At 45.3% G+C, this 18372-nt stretch overlaps 1 protein-coding gene across 1 annotated transcript; it reads right to left on the bottom strand.

Moving 5' to 3' along the window:
• Nucleotides 1-14331: 14331 nt before the first annotated feature.
• On the bottom strand, nt 14332-17116 carry LOC106604765 (tubulin beta-4B chain). The gene is made up of 4 exons (XM_014199776.2): nt 16870-17116; nt 16036-16144; nt 15765-15875; nt 14332-15537 (listed from the first exon to the last, which is right to left on the bottom strand). The coding sequence occupies exons 1-4, from the start codon at nt 16924-16926 to the stop codon at nt 14477-14479; spliced, it is 1338 nt and encodes a 445-aa protein (XP_014055251.1). The 5' UTR covers nt 16927-17116; the 3' UTR covers nt 14332-14476.
• Nucleotides 17117-18372: the final 1256 nt, after the last annotated feature.

Below are 18372 nucleotides of genomic sequence, written 5' to 3'. Positions count from 1 at the left end.
AGTGCATCTGCACGCACAGTGAGACAAAGACTTTTGGAGGATGGCCTGGTGTCAAGAAGGGCAGCAAAGAAGCCACTTCTCTCCAGGAAAAACATCAGGGACAGACTGATATTCTGAAAAAGGTACAGGGATTGGACTGCTGAGGACTGGGGTAAAGTCATTTTCTCTGATGAATCCCCTTTCCGATTGTTTGGGGGATCCGGAAAAAAGCTTGTCCGGAGAAGACAAGGTGAGCGCTACCATCAGTCCTGTGTCATGCCAACAGTAAAGCATCCTGAGACCATTCATGTGTGTGGTTGCTTCTAAGCCAAGGGAGTGGGCTCACTCACAATTTTGCCTAAGAACACAGCCATGAATAAAGAATGGTACCAACACAACCTCCGAGAGCAACTTCTCACAACCATCCAGGAACAGTTTGGTGACGAACAATGCCTTTTCCAGCCCGATGGAGCACCTTGCCATAAGGCAAAAGTGATAACTAAGTGGCTCGGGGAACAAAACATTGATATTTTGGGTCCATGGCCAGGAAACTCCCCAGACCTTAATCCCATTGAGAACTTGTGGTCAATCCTCAAGAGGTGGGTGGACAAACAAAAACCCACAAATTCTGACAAACTCCAAGCATTGATTATGCAAGAATAGGCTGCCATCAGTCAGGATGTGGCCCAGAAGTTATATGACAGCATGCCAGGCCGGATTTCAGAGGTCTTGAAAAAGAAGGGTCAACACTGCAAATATTGACTCTTTGCATCAACTTCATGTAATTGTCAATAAAAGCCTTTGACACTTATGAAATGCTTGTAATTATACTTCAGTATTCCATAGTAACATCTGACAAAAATAGCTAAAGACACTGAAGCAGCAAACCTTGTGAAAATTAATATTTGTGTCATTCTGAAAACATTTGGCCACGACTGTACACACACACACACATAGTTACTATCTATCCTGATTTATAATGCTATTTACTTTCCTCATGAGAATGGAGACAGACTATACCATATAGACATACTGACAAGCTGAATGTGCTTTGTACATTAAATTATACCAGCTCCGGTAAGGAGATCAGAGACTCGGGTGACTTCTACGTCATCTTTACTAAACAACATAACACAATTAACAATTGAAACAATTAACACAGCAGACAAAAACAAGGTTTGACCCATCCTCAAAAATGGCTTCACTCCTGCTCCTCAGAAGAGGCAAAGACATTAATTTTCTTGTTGTCAACTGCCTCCACATAGAACATCTCATAATCTCTCTGTAACTGGAACATGAATGGTTCCTTGAGGAGAATATTATCCTCTTCATCCAGGCTATCATACAACCGTAGTTCTTTAAGGGTTGTAATGCGGTCTTCCCCGTCCATCCCAATTACACTAGGGAGGGAAACAGTGCCTTTAAATGTTTGGAGTTCACACCACCTTCCTCCCTCTAGGGTGTCCATGAGAAGAACACCTGCTTCCTTGAAGAAAAAGGAAGAATACATATTAAGAGTAGTGCCTCATTGGGTGATCAAGTCAAATTACACCCCACTTTCACAATACCACCATGCAAACAAAAGCCACTATTACTAAAGGGGTTTTCAGTGATATCTATAACTACTCAACAAGTCATCACAACTGTTATAAACTCAGCAAAAGGAAGGACCCTGTCTTTCAAAGATAATTCGTAAAAATCGAAATAACTTCACAGATCTTCATTGTAAAGGGTTTAAACACTGTTTCCCATGCTTGTTCAATGAACTATAAACAATTAATGAACATGCACCTGTGGAATGGTCGTTAAGACACTAACAGCTTACAGACGGTAGGCAATTAAGGGCACAGTTATGAAAACGTAGGACACTAAAGAGGCCTTTCTACTGACTCTGAAAAACATCAAAAGAAAGATGCCCAGGGTCCCTGCTCATTTGTGTGAACGTTCCTTAGGCATGCTGCATGGAGGCATGAGGACTGCAGATGTGGCCAGGGCAATAAATGGCAATGTCCATACTGTGAGACGCTTAAGACAGCGCTACAGAGAGACAGGACGGACAGCTGATTGTCCTCGCAGTGGCAGACCACGTGTAACAACACCTGCACAGGATCGGCATGACAACAACATGGTAGCAACACAACATGGCAGCAGCACAACATGGTAGCAGCACAAAATATGGTACAAACATTATTGGGCACAGACAACAGCACAATGGGCAAGAAGGTAGAGACAACAATACATCACGCAAAGCAGCCACAATTGTCAGCAAGAGTGTCCATAATCGAGTCGTTAAATGAAGAGATAGAGATAAAACTGTCCAGTTTGAGTGTTTGTTGCAGCTCGTTCCAGTCGCTAGCTGCAGCGAACTGAAAAGACGAGCAACCCAGGGATGTGTGTGCTTTGGGGACCTTTAACAGAATGTGACGGGCAGAAAGGTTGTTGTATGTGGAGGATGAGGGCTGCAGTAGATATCTCAACCTGTGTCTCTTCCGACAGGTATACAGAGATGACCAGTTTACAGAGGAGTATAGAGTGCAGTGATGTGTCATATAAGGAGAATTGGTAGCAATTCTGATGGCCGAATGGTAAAGAACATCTAGCCGCTCGAGAGCACCCTTACCTGCCGATCTATAAATTACGTCTCCGTAATCTAGCATGGGTAGGATGGTCATCTGAATTAGGGTTAGTTTGGCAGCTGGGGTGAAAGAGGAGCGATTACAATAGAGGAAACCAAGTCTAGATTTAACTTTAGCCTGCAGCTTTGATATGTGCTGAGAGAAGGACAGTGTACCATCTAGCCATACTCCTAAGTACTTGTATGAGGTGACTACCTCAAGCGCTAAACCCTCAGAGGTAGTAATCACAGTTGTGGGGAGAGGGGCATTCTTCTTACCAAACCACATGACCTTTGTTTTGGAGGTGTTCAGAACAAGGTTAAGGGCAGAGAAAGCTTGTTGGACACTAAGAAAGCTTGTTGTAGAGCGTTTAACACAAAGTCCGGGGAGGGGGCAGCTGAGTATAAGACTGTATCATCTACATATAAATGGATGAGAAAGCTTCCTACTGCCTGAGGTATGTTGTTGACGTAAATTGAGAAGAGTGTGGGGCCTAGGATTGAGCCTCGGGGTACACCCTTGGTGACAGGCAGTGGCTGAGAGGGCAGATGTTATGACTTTATACACTGCACTCTTTGAGAGAGGTAGTTAGCAAACCAGGCCAAAGACTCCTCAGAGACACCAATATTCCTTAGCCAGCCCACAAGAATGGAATGGTCTACCGTATCAAAAATGTAGGCCAAGTCTATAAATATAGCAGCACAACATTGCTTAGAATCAAGGGCAATGGTGACATCATTGAGGACCTTTAAGGTTGCAGTGACACATCCATAACCTGAGCGGAAACCAGATTGCATACCAGAGAGAATACTATAGACATCAAGAAAGCCAGTCAGTTGATTATTGACAAGTTTTTCCAACACTTTTGATAAACAGAGCAAAACAGAAATAGGCCTATAACAGTTAGGATCAGCTTGATCTCCCCCTTTAAATAAAGGACTAACCTTGGCCACCTTCCAAGCAATGGGAACCTCCCCAGAGAGGAAAGACAGGTCAAAAAGGTGTCACGACTCCCACCGAAGTCGGCCCCTCTCCTTGTTCGGGCGGCGTTCGGCGGTCGACGTCACCGGCTTACTAGTTGCCACCGATCGATGTTTCACTGTTCGTTTGGTTTTGTCTTTATTGTGTACACCTGTTTTTGACTTTCCCTAATTATGTTCATTATTTAAACCTCTGCATTTCCTGTTTGTCTTGTCGGTGATTGTTTCTTGTTTTGTGTGGTCGGAGGTGTTTCTCCGCAATATGTATTTTGCTAGGAGAAGATTTATTGATTTTTCAAGTAAACACGTTTGTTTACATTGATCCCTGTGTCCTGCGCCTGACTCCTCTACTTCTCCTAAAGATAATCATTACAGAATCACCGACCAGCGATGGAGTCAGCAGGAGCAGCCAGCCCTCCTATTCATATAGAGGAGCGTGTTCAGCAGCAAGCGAGCATGATCCAGATTCTCATTACTGCCATGGATTGCGTGCTGCAGACCATGGAGAGAGTGGAGAGAAAAGGATGTCTCGTCAACCCAGGCACACCACCACCAGTCGCACCACCACCAGTTGCACCTCCTGATAAACACATTTCTACCCATCCTCCGTCGGTATCCAGTGGGATTCGGCTCTCGCTCCCAGGAGCGTATGATGGAACAGCTGCCGGGTGCCAGGGGTTCCTACTCCAGCTGGAGCTCTACCTGGCGGCTGTCCAGCCGGCACCCTCGGGAGGCGAGAGAGTGAGCGCTCTCATCTCCTGTCTGACTGGTAAAGCCCTGGAGTGGGCCACCGCCATCTGGGAAGAGGAAGGCCCGACTCTGGAGGACTACGAGGACTTCTCCCGCCGCTTTCAGGCAGTATTTGATCATCCACCAGAAGGGAGAGCGGCGGGAGAGCGGCGGGAGAGCGCTTGTTACATTTAAGACAGGAGATGAGGAGCGCTCAGGAGTTTGCACTGGAATTTAGGACTCTGGCAGCTGGTGCGGGATGGAATGAACGGGCCCTGATCGATCACTACAGGTGTAGTTTGTGAGAGGACGTTCGTAGGGAGCTAGCCTGCAGGGACACCACCATCCACCTGGACCAGCTGGTGGATTTATCAATCCAGTTGGATAATCTGCTGGCCTCCCGCGGATGTCCAGATCGGGGTCCGTTGGTTCCATCCCCCAATCCCTTAGATCCAACTCCTATGGAGTTGGGAGGGGCTGGTACTAGGGAGACCGGAGGGGAGACCATTCCAGGCACTAGAGGTGACCGCAGAGGGCACACTGCTGATCGGTGCTGGGGAGGTTTTCCAGGGAGTCGAGGTGGTAGGCGGAACACTGGTGGTGCATCTCAGGTGAGTAGGCACACGACTCACCCAGACCCCCCTGTTGCTCACATGTGGATATCTATAGGATTTCCGGGGTTTTCCCCGCATTCCCAGCATAAGGCGCTAGTGGATTCAGGCGCAGCTGGGAACTTTATTGATCGGTCCTTAGCCCATAGATTAGGGATTCCTATTGTTCCTGTTGATGTTCCCTTCCCTATACATGCCCTAGATAGTCGTCCGTTGGGGTCGGGGCTTATTAGGGAGGTCACAGCTCCCATTGCTATGGTGGTGCAGGGGAGTCATGAGGAGAGAATTAGTCTCTTTCTGATTGACGCTCCTGCGTTTCCCGTTGTGTTGGGTCTTCCCTGGTTGGCTTCTCATGATCCCATTATTTCGTGGCAACAGAGGGTTCTCAAGGGATGGTCCAGTCAGTGTTTGGGGAGGTGTTTAGGTGTTTCCTTAGGTGCCACTACGGTGGAAAGTCCAAACCAGGTTTCCACCATGCACATTCCTCCCGAATATGCCGATTTGGCAATCGCCTTCTGTAAAAGGAAGGCGACTCAATTACCACCCCATCGACCGGGGGATTGTGCGATAAATCTCCTGGAGGGCGCTGCACTTCCCAGGAATCACGTGTATCCTCTGTCACAGGAGGAGACAGCGGCTATGGAAACATATGTCGCTGAATCTCTGGGACAGGGATACATTCGGCCCTCCATTTCACCTGTCTCCTCGAGTTTCTTTTTTGTGAAGAAAAAGGATGGTGGTTTACGCCTGTGCATTGACTATCGAGGTTTGAACCAGATCACTGTTAAATACAGTTACCCGCTGCCTCTGATCGCCAGTATGACAGAGTCATTGCTCGGGGCGCGCTTCTTCACAAAATTGCACCTCAGGAGCGCGTACAACCTGGTGCGTATCAAGGGAGGGGATGAGTGGAAGACGGTATTTAGCACTACTTCTGGGCACTATGAGTACCTTGTCATGCCGTATGGGTTAATGAATGCTCCATCAGTCTTCCAATCATTTGTGGATGAGATCTTCAGAGACCTGCACGGGCGTGGTGTAGTGGTGTATATAGATGATATTCTAATATACTCCGCTACCCGCGCTGAGCATGTGTCTCTTGAACGAATGGTGCTTGGTCGACTGTTGGAGCATGACCTTTACGTCAAGGCGGAGAAATGTCTGTTCTTCCAACAGTCCGTCTCCTTCCTTGGGTACCGTTTGTCCGCGTCAGGGGTGGAGATGGAGACTGACCGCATTTCAGCCGTGCGTAATTGGCCAACTCCAACCACGGTAAATGAGGTGCAGCGGTTTTTAGGGTTTGCCAACTACTACCGGAGGTTTATCCGGGGTTTTGGCCAGGTGGCGGCTCCCATTACCTCCTTACTGAAGGGGGGACCGGTGCGATTGCGGTGGTCGGCTGAGGCGGACAGAGCTTTTGGTAACCTGAAGGCTCTGTTTACCACGGCTCCAGTGCTAGCGCATCCTGATCCCTCCTTAGCGTTCATAGTTGAGGTGGATGCATCCGAAGCTGGAATAGGGGCTGTGCTATCTCAGCGCTCGGGTAAACCACCAAAACTCCGCCCCTGTGCTTTCTTTTCGAAGAAGCTCAGCCCGGCGGAGCGAAACTATGATGTGGGGGATAGGGAGTTGTTAGCTGTTGTCGGGGCTCTGAAAGCGTGGAGATATTGGCTCAAGGGGGCTGAACACCCTTTCCTCATTTGGACTGACCACCGAAATCTGGAGTACATTCGGGCAGCGAGGAGACTGAACCCTCGCCAGGCTAGGTGGGCCATGTTTTTCACACGCTTTATTTTCACTCTTTCTTACAAGCCAGGTTCCCAGAACGTCAAGGCAGACGCACTGTCCCGGCTGTATGATACAGAGGAGCGGTCCACAGAGCCCACTCCCATAATCCCAGCTTCATGCCTGGTAGCACCGGTGGTATGGGAGGTGGACGCGGACATCGAACGGGCATCACGTGCTGAACCCACTCCCTCCCAGTGTCCCGTTGGGCGCGTGTACGTGCCGTTTGATGTTCGCGATCGTTTGATCTGTTGGGCCCACACATCACCCTCCTCTGGTCATCCTGGTATCGGTCAGACGGTGCGCTGCCTTACGGGGAAGTACTGGTGGCCCACGTTAGCCAAAGATGTGAGGGTTTATGTGTCCTCCTGTTCGGTATGCGCACAGTGCAAGGCACCTAGACATCTGCCCAGAGGGAAATTACAACCCCTTCCCGTTCCGCAACGACCGTGGTCACACCTATCGGTGGATTTCGTGACGGATCTTCCCCCGTCACGGGGTAACACTACGATCCTGGTCGTTGTGGATCGGTTTTCTAAGTCCTGCCGTCTCCTTCCTTTGCCCGGTCTCCCTACGGCTCTACAGACTGCGGAGGCCCTGTTTACCCATGTATTCCGGCACTACAGGGTGCCCGAGGATATAGTGTCTGATCGGGGTCCCCAATTTACGTCTAGAGTCTGGAGGGCGTTTATGGAATGCCTGGGGGGTCTTGGTCAGTCTTACCTCAGGGTTCCACCCCGAAAGTAACGGGCAGGTGGAAAGAGTCAACCAAGAGGTGGGTAGGTTTCTGCTGTCCTTATTGCCAGGACCGGCCGGGAGAGTGGGCATCATTTATCCCCTGGGCAGAGATGGCCCAAAATTCCCTGCGCCACTCTTCCACTAACCTTACCCCTTTTCAGTGTGTGCTAGGGTATCAGCCGGTCCTGGGACCATGGCATCAGAGCCAGATCGAGGCTCCTGCGGTGGATGAATGGTTTCGGCACTCGGAGGAGACGTGGAACGCTGCCCATGTACGTCTGCAACGAGCCATCAGGCGGCAAAAGGCGAGTGCCGACAGCCACCGCAGTGAGGCCCCGGTTTATGCACCGGGGGATCGGGTCTGGCTCTCGACCCGAAACCTGCCCCTTCACCTGCCCTGCCGGAAGCTGGGTCCGCGGTTTTTGGGGCCATTTAAAGTCCTGAGGAGATTGAATGAGGTTTGTTATACGTTACAACTTCCCCTGATTATCATATTAACCCCTCGTTCCATGTGTCTCTCCTCAGGCCAGTGGTGGCTGGTCCGCTCCAGCAGTCGGAGGTGCGGGATGTTCCTCCGCCCCCTCTGGACATCGAGGGGGCCCCGGCGTATACAGTACGAGCCCTTATGGACTCTAGACGTCGGGCGAGGGGCCTTCAGTACCTCGTGGAGTGGGAGGGGTACGGCCCGGAGGAACGAAGCTGGGTACCGGCGGAGGACATCCTGGACCCATCATTAATCAAGGATTTTCACCGCTTCCGTCCGGATCGCCCTGCTCCCCGTCCTCCGGGTCGTCCCCGAGGCCGGTGTCGGCGCGCTGCTGGAGCCGCGCATCGGGGGGGGGTACTGTCACGACTCTCACCGAAGTCGGCCCCTCTCCTTGTTCGGGCGGCGATCGACGTCACCGGCTTACTAGTTGCCACCGATCGATGTTTCACTGTTCATTTGGTTTTGTCTTTATTGTGTACACCTGTTTTTGATTTTCCCTAATTATGTTCATTATTTAAACCTCTGCATTTCCTGTTTGTCTTGTCGGTGATTGTTTCCTGTTTTGTGTGGTCGGAGGTGTTTCTCCGCAATATGTATTTTGCTAGGAGAAGATTTATTGATTTTTCAAGTAAACACGTTTGTTTACATTGATCCCTGTGTCCTGCGCCTGACTCCTCTACTTCTCCTAAAGATAATCATTACAAAAGGTCAGAGATAGGCTTGGCGATAATATGGGCAGCAACCTTAAAGAAGAAAAGGTTTAAACCATCTGACCCAGATGTTTTTTGGGGTCAAGTTTAACGAGCTCCTTTAGCACCTCGGACTCAGTGACCACCTGCAGGGAGAAACTTTGTAGCAGGTCAGGGGGGGAAAAGGGAGGAGCGTCGGGGCTAGTAGCATTAGAAGGGGTGGGAGATGAGGAAATGTTGGACGGGCAAGGAGGCATGGCTGAGTCAAATAGGAATCCCGACTTAATGAAATGGTGATTAAAGAGCTCAGCCATGTGCTTCTTGTCAGTAAGAGCCACATCATCAACATTAAGGGACATGGGCAGCTGTGAGGAGGAGGGTTTTTTCTCCAGGTCTTTAACCGTTTTCCAGAACTTCTTTGGGTTAGACCCACAGAGAGAGAACTGCTTCTTAAAGTAACTAACTTTGGCCTTCCGGATAGCCTGAGTGCACTTATTCCGCATTTGCCTGAACGAGAGCCAGTCAGCCCGAGTATGCGTGTGGCGAGCCTTTCGCCAAATGCAATTCTTGAGGTGGAGTAACTCTGCAAGATCACTGCCGAACCAAGCGCTGAACCTGTTTTTAATTCTCATTTCTTTATGGGGGCGTGTTTGTTAACAATACCACGGAAAATATATATTTTTAAAAGGTCCAAGCATCTTCGACAAAGGGGATCAAGCTGACTCTATACCATTTTAGAGGCCAGTTCATGAAGGAAGGTTTGCTCATTAAAGTTTTTTAGCAAGCGTCTATGACAAATCAGGACAGGTTGTTTCACTGAGGCTGTAAAACAGCGATCTCTAAGGTTATTATAGGCCCTAAAAAAATTGCTTATCTTCGTCCTGTGACCTCTGTCCTGTATATGCTAATCATTTTAATGATAAACTCATAGTACAGTGGTATAACACATGTGGCCCAGGGTTGGGGTGTGCCGCCAATAGCTGCACATACAGTGAGCTCCAAAAGTATTGTGGCAGTGACAATTTTTTTGTTGTTTCACTTATATGTGTATTAAAGTAGTAAAAAGTGAAGTCTTTGGTCCCATATTCATAACACGCAATGACTACATCAAGGTTGTGACTCTATACATTTGTTGGATGTATTTGCTGTTTGTTTTGGTTGTGTTTCAATCCTTTCCAAATGTAGCTGGAATTTAGCCATAAAGGATTTGAGAAATGTGATTGGTTGAGTCTTGTCTTGCGCTGTGCAGAATATCAGATCCAATTAACGATTGGAGAAGTGTTTAAAATCACCAGTACCACATCCTTATGATATATATATATATATATATATATATATATATATCTTTATATAAGCACAACGTGACTGCATGAGACAGTTTGGTATGTCTGACTGAAATACGGGACAAATCAACCTTTTCCTCTAAATTACTGGTGTTGATAAAGTGCGGGACATGCTGTAATTGTTTGGTTGCAGGATGTCAATAGGACAAAGTGCCAAAATGAGGTACTGTCCCGCACAATATGGGATACTTGGTCACCCTAGTTACAAATGCTATAGAAATTCTTCCCACTGGGCACGCACTGGTTGAATTAACATTGTTTCCAGTCATTTCAATGAAATTATGTTGAACCAACGTGAAATAGACGTTGAATTGACGTCTGTGCCCACTCAGTGGGTTTGTGTTGTTCTGTACCCTACTTTTTTTTGCCCATAATCTTTCGGCATGTGGCATTTCACCTACTTAAAAGTAAAGTGCATAGGCAGGGCCGGCACCAGAACGAATCAGTTGGATGGGTATTTGATATGCGCATTTTCGTAGAAAAGTTTCATTTCAATTATAACAGTTTCTTTTCTGAAAATTATTGTAATGTGGTTAATCATAAAAATCGGAATTAAATGATGCCATATGGACACCTACAGTGCCAGTCAAAGTTTGAACACACCTACTCATTCAAGGGTTTTTCTTTATTTGACTATTTTCTAAATTGTAGAATAATAGTGAAGACATCAAATTATGAAATAAACATGGAATCATGTAGTAACCAAAACATTGTATATTCTTCAAAGTAGCCACCCTTTGCCTTGATGACAGCTTTGCACACTCTTGGAATTCTCTTAACCAGCGTCACCTGGAAACCACACACATGCTCACTGCTCACATGGAGCACATTTTTTGGGGACAAAACTCCTAAATGAGGCTTATGAAATAAACCAAAACTTGTTTCTCACTAGTGTAGCAGGTTGTGAACCATACGTGAACTCTGCCAACAACGTTTCCACTTCCAGAATGATAATGGTAAACGACTCTAATACATGCATTAACATAAATTAATGTAACCAAATTATGTGGATTAAGGGTACATTTACTAGGCCTACTAGTTACATATGTAATGGTGAATTGATCAAAATAAACAATCAAAGGGCAAACAACTCACACAATGAAACAATGAATGTCCAATAATTGTCGGGAGACAGCAGAGCACATTCTGGAGAGCTGAGTGCATGCATTCTGGAGAGAGATGCCCATATCGTCACCCACACACCCTTCCCCTTCTACTTGTCTCAACATTTTAAATTATACTCAAAACACATTATCTTCACACATTTTAAGTGATTTTCACTGACTGACACAACTCAATAATCAGCTAGGCCTATTGCCACACACACTGCCCAAATTGCTGGCTTCCCAAATAGGCATAGGCCTATGCATTTGTGATTTGAAACAATCCACAACTATTTTTTTTTAAAGAAGCTAATGGTCATCTGTGGCTAAGTCAAGCTCTCTGGTAAAGTATTTTGAATTATTAATTTGCTGTAGGGGAAGCCAGCATCCTAACAGTGCACTGTGCACCCGCCAACTTTCCTTTCTAATTCGCAAATGGCTGAAACCAGAAATCTCTATATAATGATGAGATGCTCATTTCCCGACCATACAATACAAGTCATTGTCCCAAGTCCGGGATTGTCATAAATTGTAAAGGCAGAAATGCAGGCGACAAACTAGGTCTACATATTATGCCTATAGAAAAGCATTGGGATTATTCAGCACAGATTTTTTATTTGTGAGAGTGAGCCCTTTCGCTTCGCCTCTTCCTCTCTGCTGAAACTAGCGAGCGAAACAGCGCCCGTTGTACGATATGTAGCCAATGTACAATATCATCTGAAGCTGTCAATACAGGAAAAGTATGACATGCCATACTCCTTTTGTCCAGACAGCTTCAGATACATGGTCTACACTTACGGAGACAGAGGGGCGCTGTTTCGCTCACTCCGATGCTTTAGATGAGATTGATGGGTTTTTCTGTCGGCGCGCGTCTCGGTCAATATTTGATCAATATTTTAGTATTTTATTTGGAAAGGCAAGGAGGTACGGTAGGGTGGGGCCAGGCCCTATAGCGCCCGCCCATAACGTCGGTCCTGCGCATCGGTGTGCTTCATCATAAACCCTGGCCTCTGCCTTTCATCTCGTCCCTGGCATTCTGGGAAAACAACAATTAGTGCCACCTCGTGGTATTTAGGTGAAAAGACAACCGGCTACTTTCACATGACATGAACAGTTCATTTGTATTTTTTTTAACTAGGGTAGTCAAATTCTTATTTACAATGACCGCTTACCCCGGCCAAACCCGGACGACTGTAGTGACACCTCTTGCAATGAGATGCAGTACCTTACACCGCTGCGCCACTCGGGAGCCCAACAGTTAAAGAGAGCCCAGTTTCTCCAAAACATTTAATCCAGATCAAATTTGTGTCTGAGCGTTAAATGCTGCTCATTCTTCAGGTTTGGTCCCTCATTTTTGGATGTAGTTAAGAGAGAACTGAACCAAATCTCTAACATACATCATAAGCTACAAAGATCATTTTATATGATCCAATAACATTTGGGCAAAATATAATCTAAAGTGAAGGGGGAACTCAATTTAATGAGGGTTCAGGGTTTAATGTTCTGAAAAACTGGGCCCCGGTGACCCCTTTTCAGGAAAGAAATTTCACATTTTGTATTATATTGTAGTCCTACCTACATAATGTTTAGCAAATAGAGAATAGGAGATTGCATGGGCCTTGACCTCACTAGAATTAAAATAATTCCACGTCACTGTTTTAGGTTTCATGCTCACAATCTATATTAGTCATCTAGCAGATGCTCTTAGTATGGGATTTTCCTAACCAGATTTGAATCAGCTACATATTTGCCTTTTAGGAACCAAAATCCTTGAGATCCAATATTTAACTTTAAAAAATGTATTGCAAATACCAATATTCTCTAAAACAAACATGAATACCGTTCAAAGGCTTGTGTACGACTACAATTAACAAAAATATGAATGCAACATGTTAAGTGTTGGTCTCATGTTTCATGAACTGAAATAAAACATCCTGGAAATTTTACATACACACAAAAAGTTTATTTCTCTCAAATTTTGTGCACATATTTGTTTAAATCCCTGCAACTGAGTATTTATTTGCCAAGATAATCCATCCACCTGACAGGTGTGGCATATCAAGAAGCTGATTAAACAACATTATCATTACACAGGTGCACCTTGTGCTGGGACAAAAGGGACACAAAAATGTGCCGTTTTGTCACATAACACAATGCCACAGATGTCTCAAGTTGAAAGGGGATAGTTAATTGTACAACTGAATGCATTCAACTGAAATGTGTCTTCCGCATTTAACCCAACCCCTCTGAATCAGAAGTGTGAGGGGCTGCCATAATCAACATCCACATCTTCAGCACCCGGGGAACAGTGGGTTAACTGCCTTGCTCAGGGACAGAACGACAGATTTTTACCTTGTCAGCTCGGGGATTTGATCCAGCAACCTTTCGGGGTACTGGCCCAACCACTAGGCTACCTGCTGCCCCGGGGAGTGTACATGTGGCATGCTGACTGCAGCAATGTCCAGTGCTGTTGCCTCCAATGTCTTTTTAGAGAATTTGGCAGTACGTCCAACCAGCCTCACAACTGCAGACCACGTGTATGGCGTTGTGTGGGAGTGCGGTAGTTAACACAGTGCCCCATGATATGGGAAGGCAAAAGCTATGGACAACACAATTGCATTTTATCGATGGCAATTTGAATGCAGATACATATTGTGCCATTCATCCACCACCGTATGTTTCAGCACGATAATGCACAGCTCCATGTCACAAAGATCTGTACACAATTCCTGGATGCTACAAATGTCCCAGTTCTTCCATGGCCTGCATACTTAGACACGTCACCCATTGAGCACGTTCAGGATGCTCTGGATAGACATGTACAACCCCATGTTCAAGTTCCCACCAATATCCAACAACTGCAAAGCCATTGAAGTGGTACAACATTCCTGATCAACAACAGTTGATCAGGCAACAGCCTGATCAACTGAGTTGTCTCACATTGCATGCAGCAAATGGTGGTCACAGATACTGGCCAACACCCCCTTTTTTGGTATCTGTGACCGACAGATGCAGATCTGTATTTCCAGCAAAGTGAACTCCATAGATTAGGGCCTAATTAATTTATTTCTAGTGACTGACTTCCTTAAATGAACTGTAACTCAATAGTTGCATTTATATTTGTTCAGTATAGCTGAACTGCATAGGAAACAAATTTCACCATTAACTCCCACATTTGTAATGTTAAAGTATACATTCCAAAGAAATTACTACTAGCTTCACTTAGTGTACTTACTATACATTAACCATGATCTTATTAAATGACAAACAAGTTTAACCATTTTCTTTTATTGCTAGTAAACAATTAAACAAAACAAATTAATAAAAAAAGGTACAGCTGAAGGTTGTCAGATACAGGAAATATGAAGTGAAAACAAACACCAGTCAGACGTTTCACAAGGAAAGAAAACTGACAATTTAAGCCAACTCCTCTTCACCCTCCTCTTCAAACTCGCCCTCCTCCTCTGCAGTGGCGTCTTGGTACTGCTGGTACTCAGACACCAGGTCGTTCATGTTGCTCTCTGCCTCAGTGAACTCCATCTCATCCATGCCTTCTCCTGTGTACCAATGGAGGAAAGCCTTACGGCGGAACATAGCTGTGAACTGCTCAGAGATGCGCTTGAACAGCTCCTGGATGGCAGTACTGTTTCCAATGAAGGTGGCAGCCATCTTGAGGCCACGGGGAGGAATGTCACAGACTGCAGTCTTGACGTTGTTGGGGATCCATTCAACAAAGTAGCTGCTGTTCTTGTTCTGTACGTTCAGCATTTGCTCGTCCACCTCTTTCATGGACATGCGCCCGCGGAAGACTGCAGCCACGGTGAGGTAACGGCCGTGACGAGGGTCGCAGGCGGCCATCATGTTCTTCGAGTCAAACATCTGCTGAGTGAGCTCTGGAACCGTCAGGGCTCTGTACTGCTGGCTGCCCCTGCTGGTGAGGGGGGCAAAGCCAGGCATGAAGAAGTGGAGACGGGGGAAGGGCACCATGTTGACTGCCAGTTTGCGCAGGTCAGCGTTGAGCTGGCCGGGGAAGCGGAGACAGGTGGTGACCCCGCTCATGGTGGCAGACACCAGGTGGTTGAGGTCTCCGTAGGTGGGCGTGGTGAGTTTGAGGGTACGGAAGCAGATGTCGTAGAGCGCCTCGTTGTCGATACAGTAGGTCTCGTCTGTGTTCTCTACCAGCTGGTGGACTGAGAGGGTGGCGTTGTAGGGCTCGACCACTGTGTCTGACACTTTAGGGGAGGGCACCACGCTGAAAGTGTTCATGATGCGGTCGGGGTACTCTTCACGGATCTTGCTGATGAGCAGGGTGCCCATGCCAGAGCCGGTTCCACCTCCCAGGGAGTGGGTGAGCTGGAAGCCCTGCAGGCAGTCACAGCTCTCAGCCTCTTTCCTCACCACATCCAAGACAGAGTCAACCAGCTCTGCACCCTCGGTGTAGTGGCCCTTGGCCCAGTTGTTACCTGCGCCACTCTGACCTGTAACGGACAGAAGTATAATGTCAATGTAAAGATAACATGAGATGAAACTGGGCCCTAGTGATGGATTACACAAACACTAAAGCAGGAGATGACAAAGCTAATTAAGTGACATGGCAACCCTTTCTTTTGAGTAACCAATGCCAACAGTTTGCCTGTAGTCAAGTAATGAAGGTTTATTGTAACAAAACTAATCCTGGCCCATAGACCACTTCCAAGTTTCTTACCGAAGACAAAGTTGTCAGGCCTGAAGATTTGACCGAATGGTCCAGACCTCACAGAGTCCATGGTCCCAGGCTCCAAGTCCACAAGTACTGCGCGTGGCACATACTTTCCACCTGAAAAGTCAAAAATAGCACTTAGATTCAAAACAATCGTACCTGGCTAATAATGTTAACTAGGAGATCCATTTTTGGTTTTGTTGCATTTAGCCCGAATTGGACAATTGCCAGATTTACCAGACCATTGTGGCTCAAGACATCACACCACTTAACGCACCTGAAGCTTCATTGTAGTACACATTAATTCTTTCCAGCTGAAGATCACTGTCCCCGTTGTAACTTCCAGTGGGGTCAATGCCATGCTCATCACTAATCACCTCCCAGAACTAGCATAGGGAGACGTCAATTAATGACAATCCAGAGTCAATTCACTTAACCTTTTTGCAGTTGAACTAAATACAAAATGGAAGAAAACAAGCCATTTTGAACTTGTTAAAAAAAAAAGTAGGAGCTCTGCTTTCTGGCTTCCATGCGTCAAGTGTCAAAAACAAAATGGAGTTTCAAAAGTTGGCACCCATTTTATATATTTTTTTCTGCGTTGTCCTTCGATAAATGTACCAACAAAACATGAACATTTTGCTCAATGTATTAGTACATCGATAAGTAAATATAAACCAAACTAAAAACAGCAAGGCTATAATGTAATCGCAAAGAGCGCGCGCTGGCCGGCTCGGCGCACTCAATGACCTGAACCAGACATAACTGCGAACTCGTCCAACGCGGGGCAGTCAACACCCTTGAATTACATTACCGCGACCATTTGAATGGTTCCCCGTATAAAACAAGTACAAACAATTTAAAAATCATTGCACTTGTTGGAACAGGAAGGCAAACAATGTATAATCGAGAGGATGATACTTTCCGACAAACAATTATTGATCAACCGAGAACAAAGGGGTTACATGTTTTCGCGCACACTTTGAAAGATCATTATCTCGAGGGCTCTCGGCCGTAGATTTTTTTTTTTACCAATAATAATTCTAGACATAATTAAAACATAAATATATATATATATATATATATGGCTTTAAAAGCCTAGACGTGTACAAACCTTTGCGCCAATTTGATTGCCGCACTGCCCTGCTTGTAAATGAACAATCTCTCTCATTTTGTTAGTGGAGTAAAAATGTATCTAACTTCCTTCTTCGAATGGCTACAAACTTTTGCGCTCATATGTGTATTTATATATACCTCAGTGGCGGGTACAGGGTTTTTTTGTTAGGTCATTCTCTAAAAACCGCTTCAATTTACAGGAATTATATTGGTCCGTTTGGTCGCAGTGCCCGCGTTGTAAGCGACGTGATTGGTGGATTTCTGATTGGAAGTGCGACATCACGTGTTGTAATAGGCTGAATATTATAGGACCATAGGAAATTAAGTGAGAATAAAGTACTGGCTACATTAGCCTAGGGAGGCCTATTATGCACGTTGCACATTTTGTTGTTTTTTCGAATCCTAAAATAAAAATGACATCAAAAATCTGATTTCTGTATTGTATTTCTATAATTTCATCAATGCAACGAAACATAATACATTAATATTATAATGGAAGTTAAACTTAAAGCACCATCGTACAGCAGAGTAGTCACGTGGTGCGTCATTCTCTCCAGGATGCGCTGCAGGTAAAATAAACGTTTAATCATGAATGCTCATTATGTATTTGTAGCCTACTTATCATTTTGATAGTAGGCTAATATAGCAAATATAGACACTTACAGCATGTGTTGCCTTCATTATAAGACTTTTATAAGGCTTTTAATTTTTTGCGACTCCAGACAGATTTGTTTTTTGGGTCCAATATGGCTCTTTCAACATTTTGGGTTGCCGACCCCTGGCCTAGGCCTACATTCAGATTGTGCATCGTACTAACATTATCATATTATCAAAAGTCTAGCATGTATGCCTTGACAGAATTAATTTGTTCAAGTTTGCAGCATTCAATGCCTTCAATCATAATGTTTGCATCATGAAACAGCACTCCAATTACATTAATTAGGGATAAATTATGAATAATAATATTTATATTATTTTATCTTTGATTTGGTCTATTTTCTTGGAGGCAACAAACCAGTGACAGACAAGATATTTGAAATTTTAAGGCTCTTGCTGAAGTGATTAAATGCCATCTTTAAGACAGTCATGCACTATCTGAATTATAAGAGTTACAGGCAAAATATATAATTGTTTACCTTTAAGGTTCCACATATAAAAAATAAAAAAAATCTGCAACATTCAACTGACCATTGTCAGGATGAAATGTCAGATTCAGGTAGGCCAACTTGAATAACATTTTTTTGTATCACCCATTCTTCCCTTCGCTCTCCCGACTATGAGATACATACACATTGGTGGTGAAAAGAAATCTAGTTACATATAGAGATATTATTTTTGAAGAAATATATTTTGACAATATCGCAAGATTATTTTTGCGCTAGTTGGCTATACCTGCACCAAAACAGTATTTTTCCTTCATAGCTAGTTCCCCATCTTTTTAAATAGGAGCCAATTTGTTTTCAGCACTTTTATTTCATGACTGATCAAAACTCGTTTTCTC

The sequence above is a fragment of the Salmo salar genome, chromosome ssa05 (assembly GCF_905237065.1).
Source record: "Salmo salar chromosome ssa05, Ssal_v3.1, whole genome shotgun sequence".
NCBI lineage: Eukaryota > Metazoa > Chordata > Actinopteri > Salmoniformes > Salmonidae > Salmo > Salmo salar.
The sequence above is the reverse complement of the archived record's forward strand: the minus strand, read 5'-3'. Positions and strand labels throughout refer to the sequence as shown.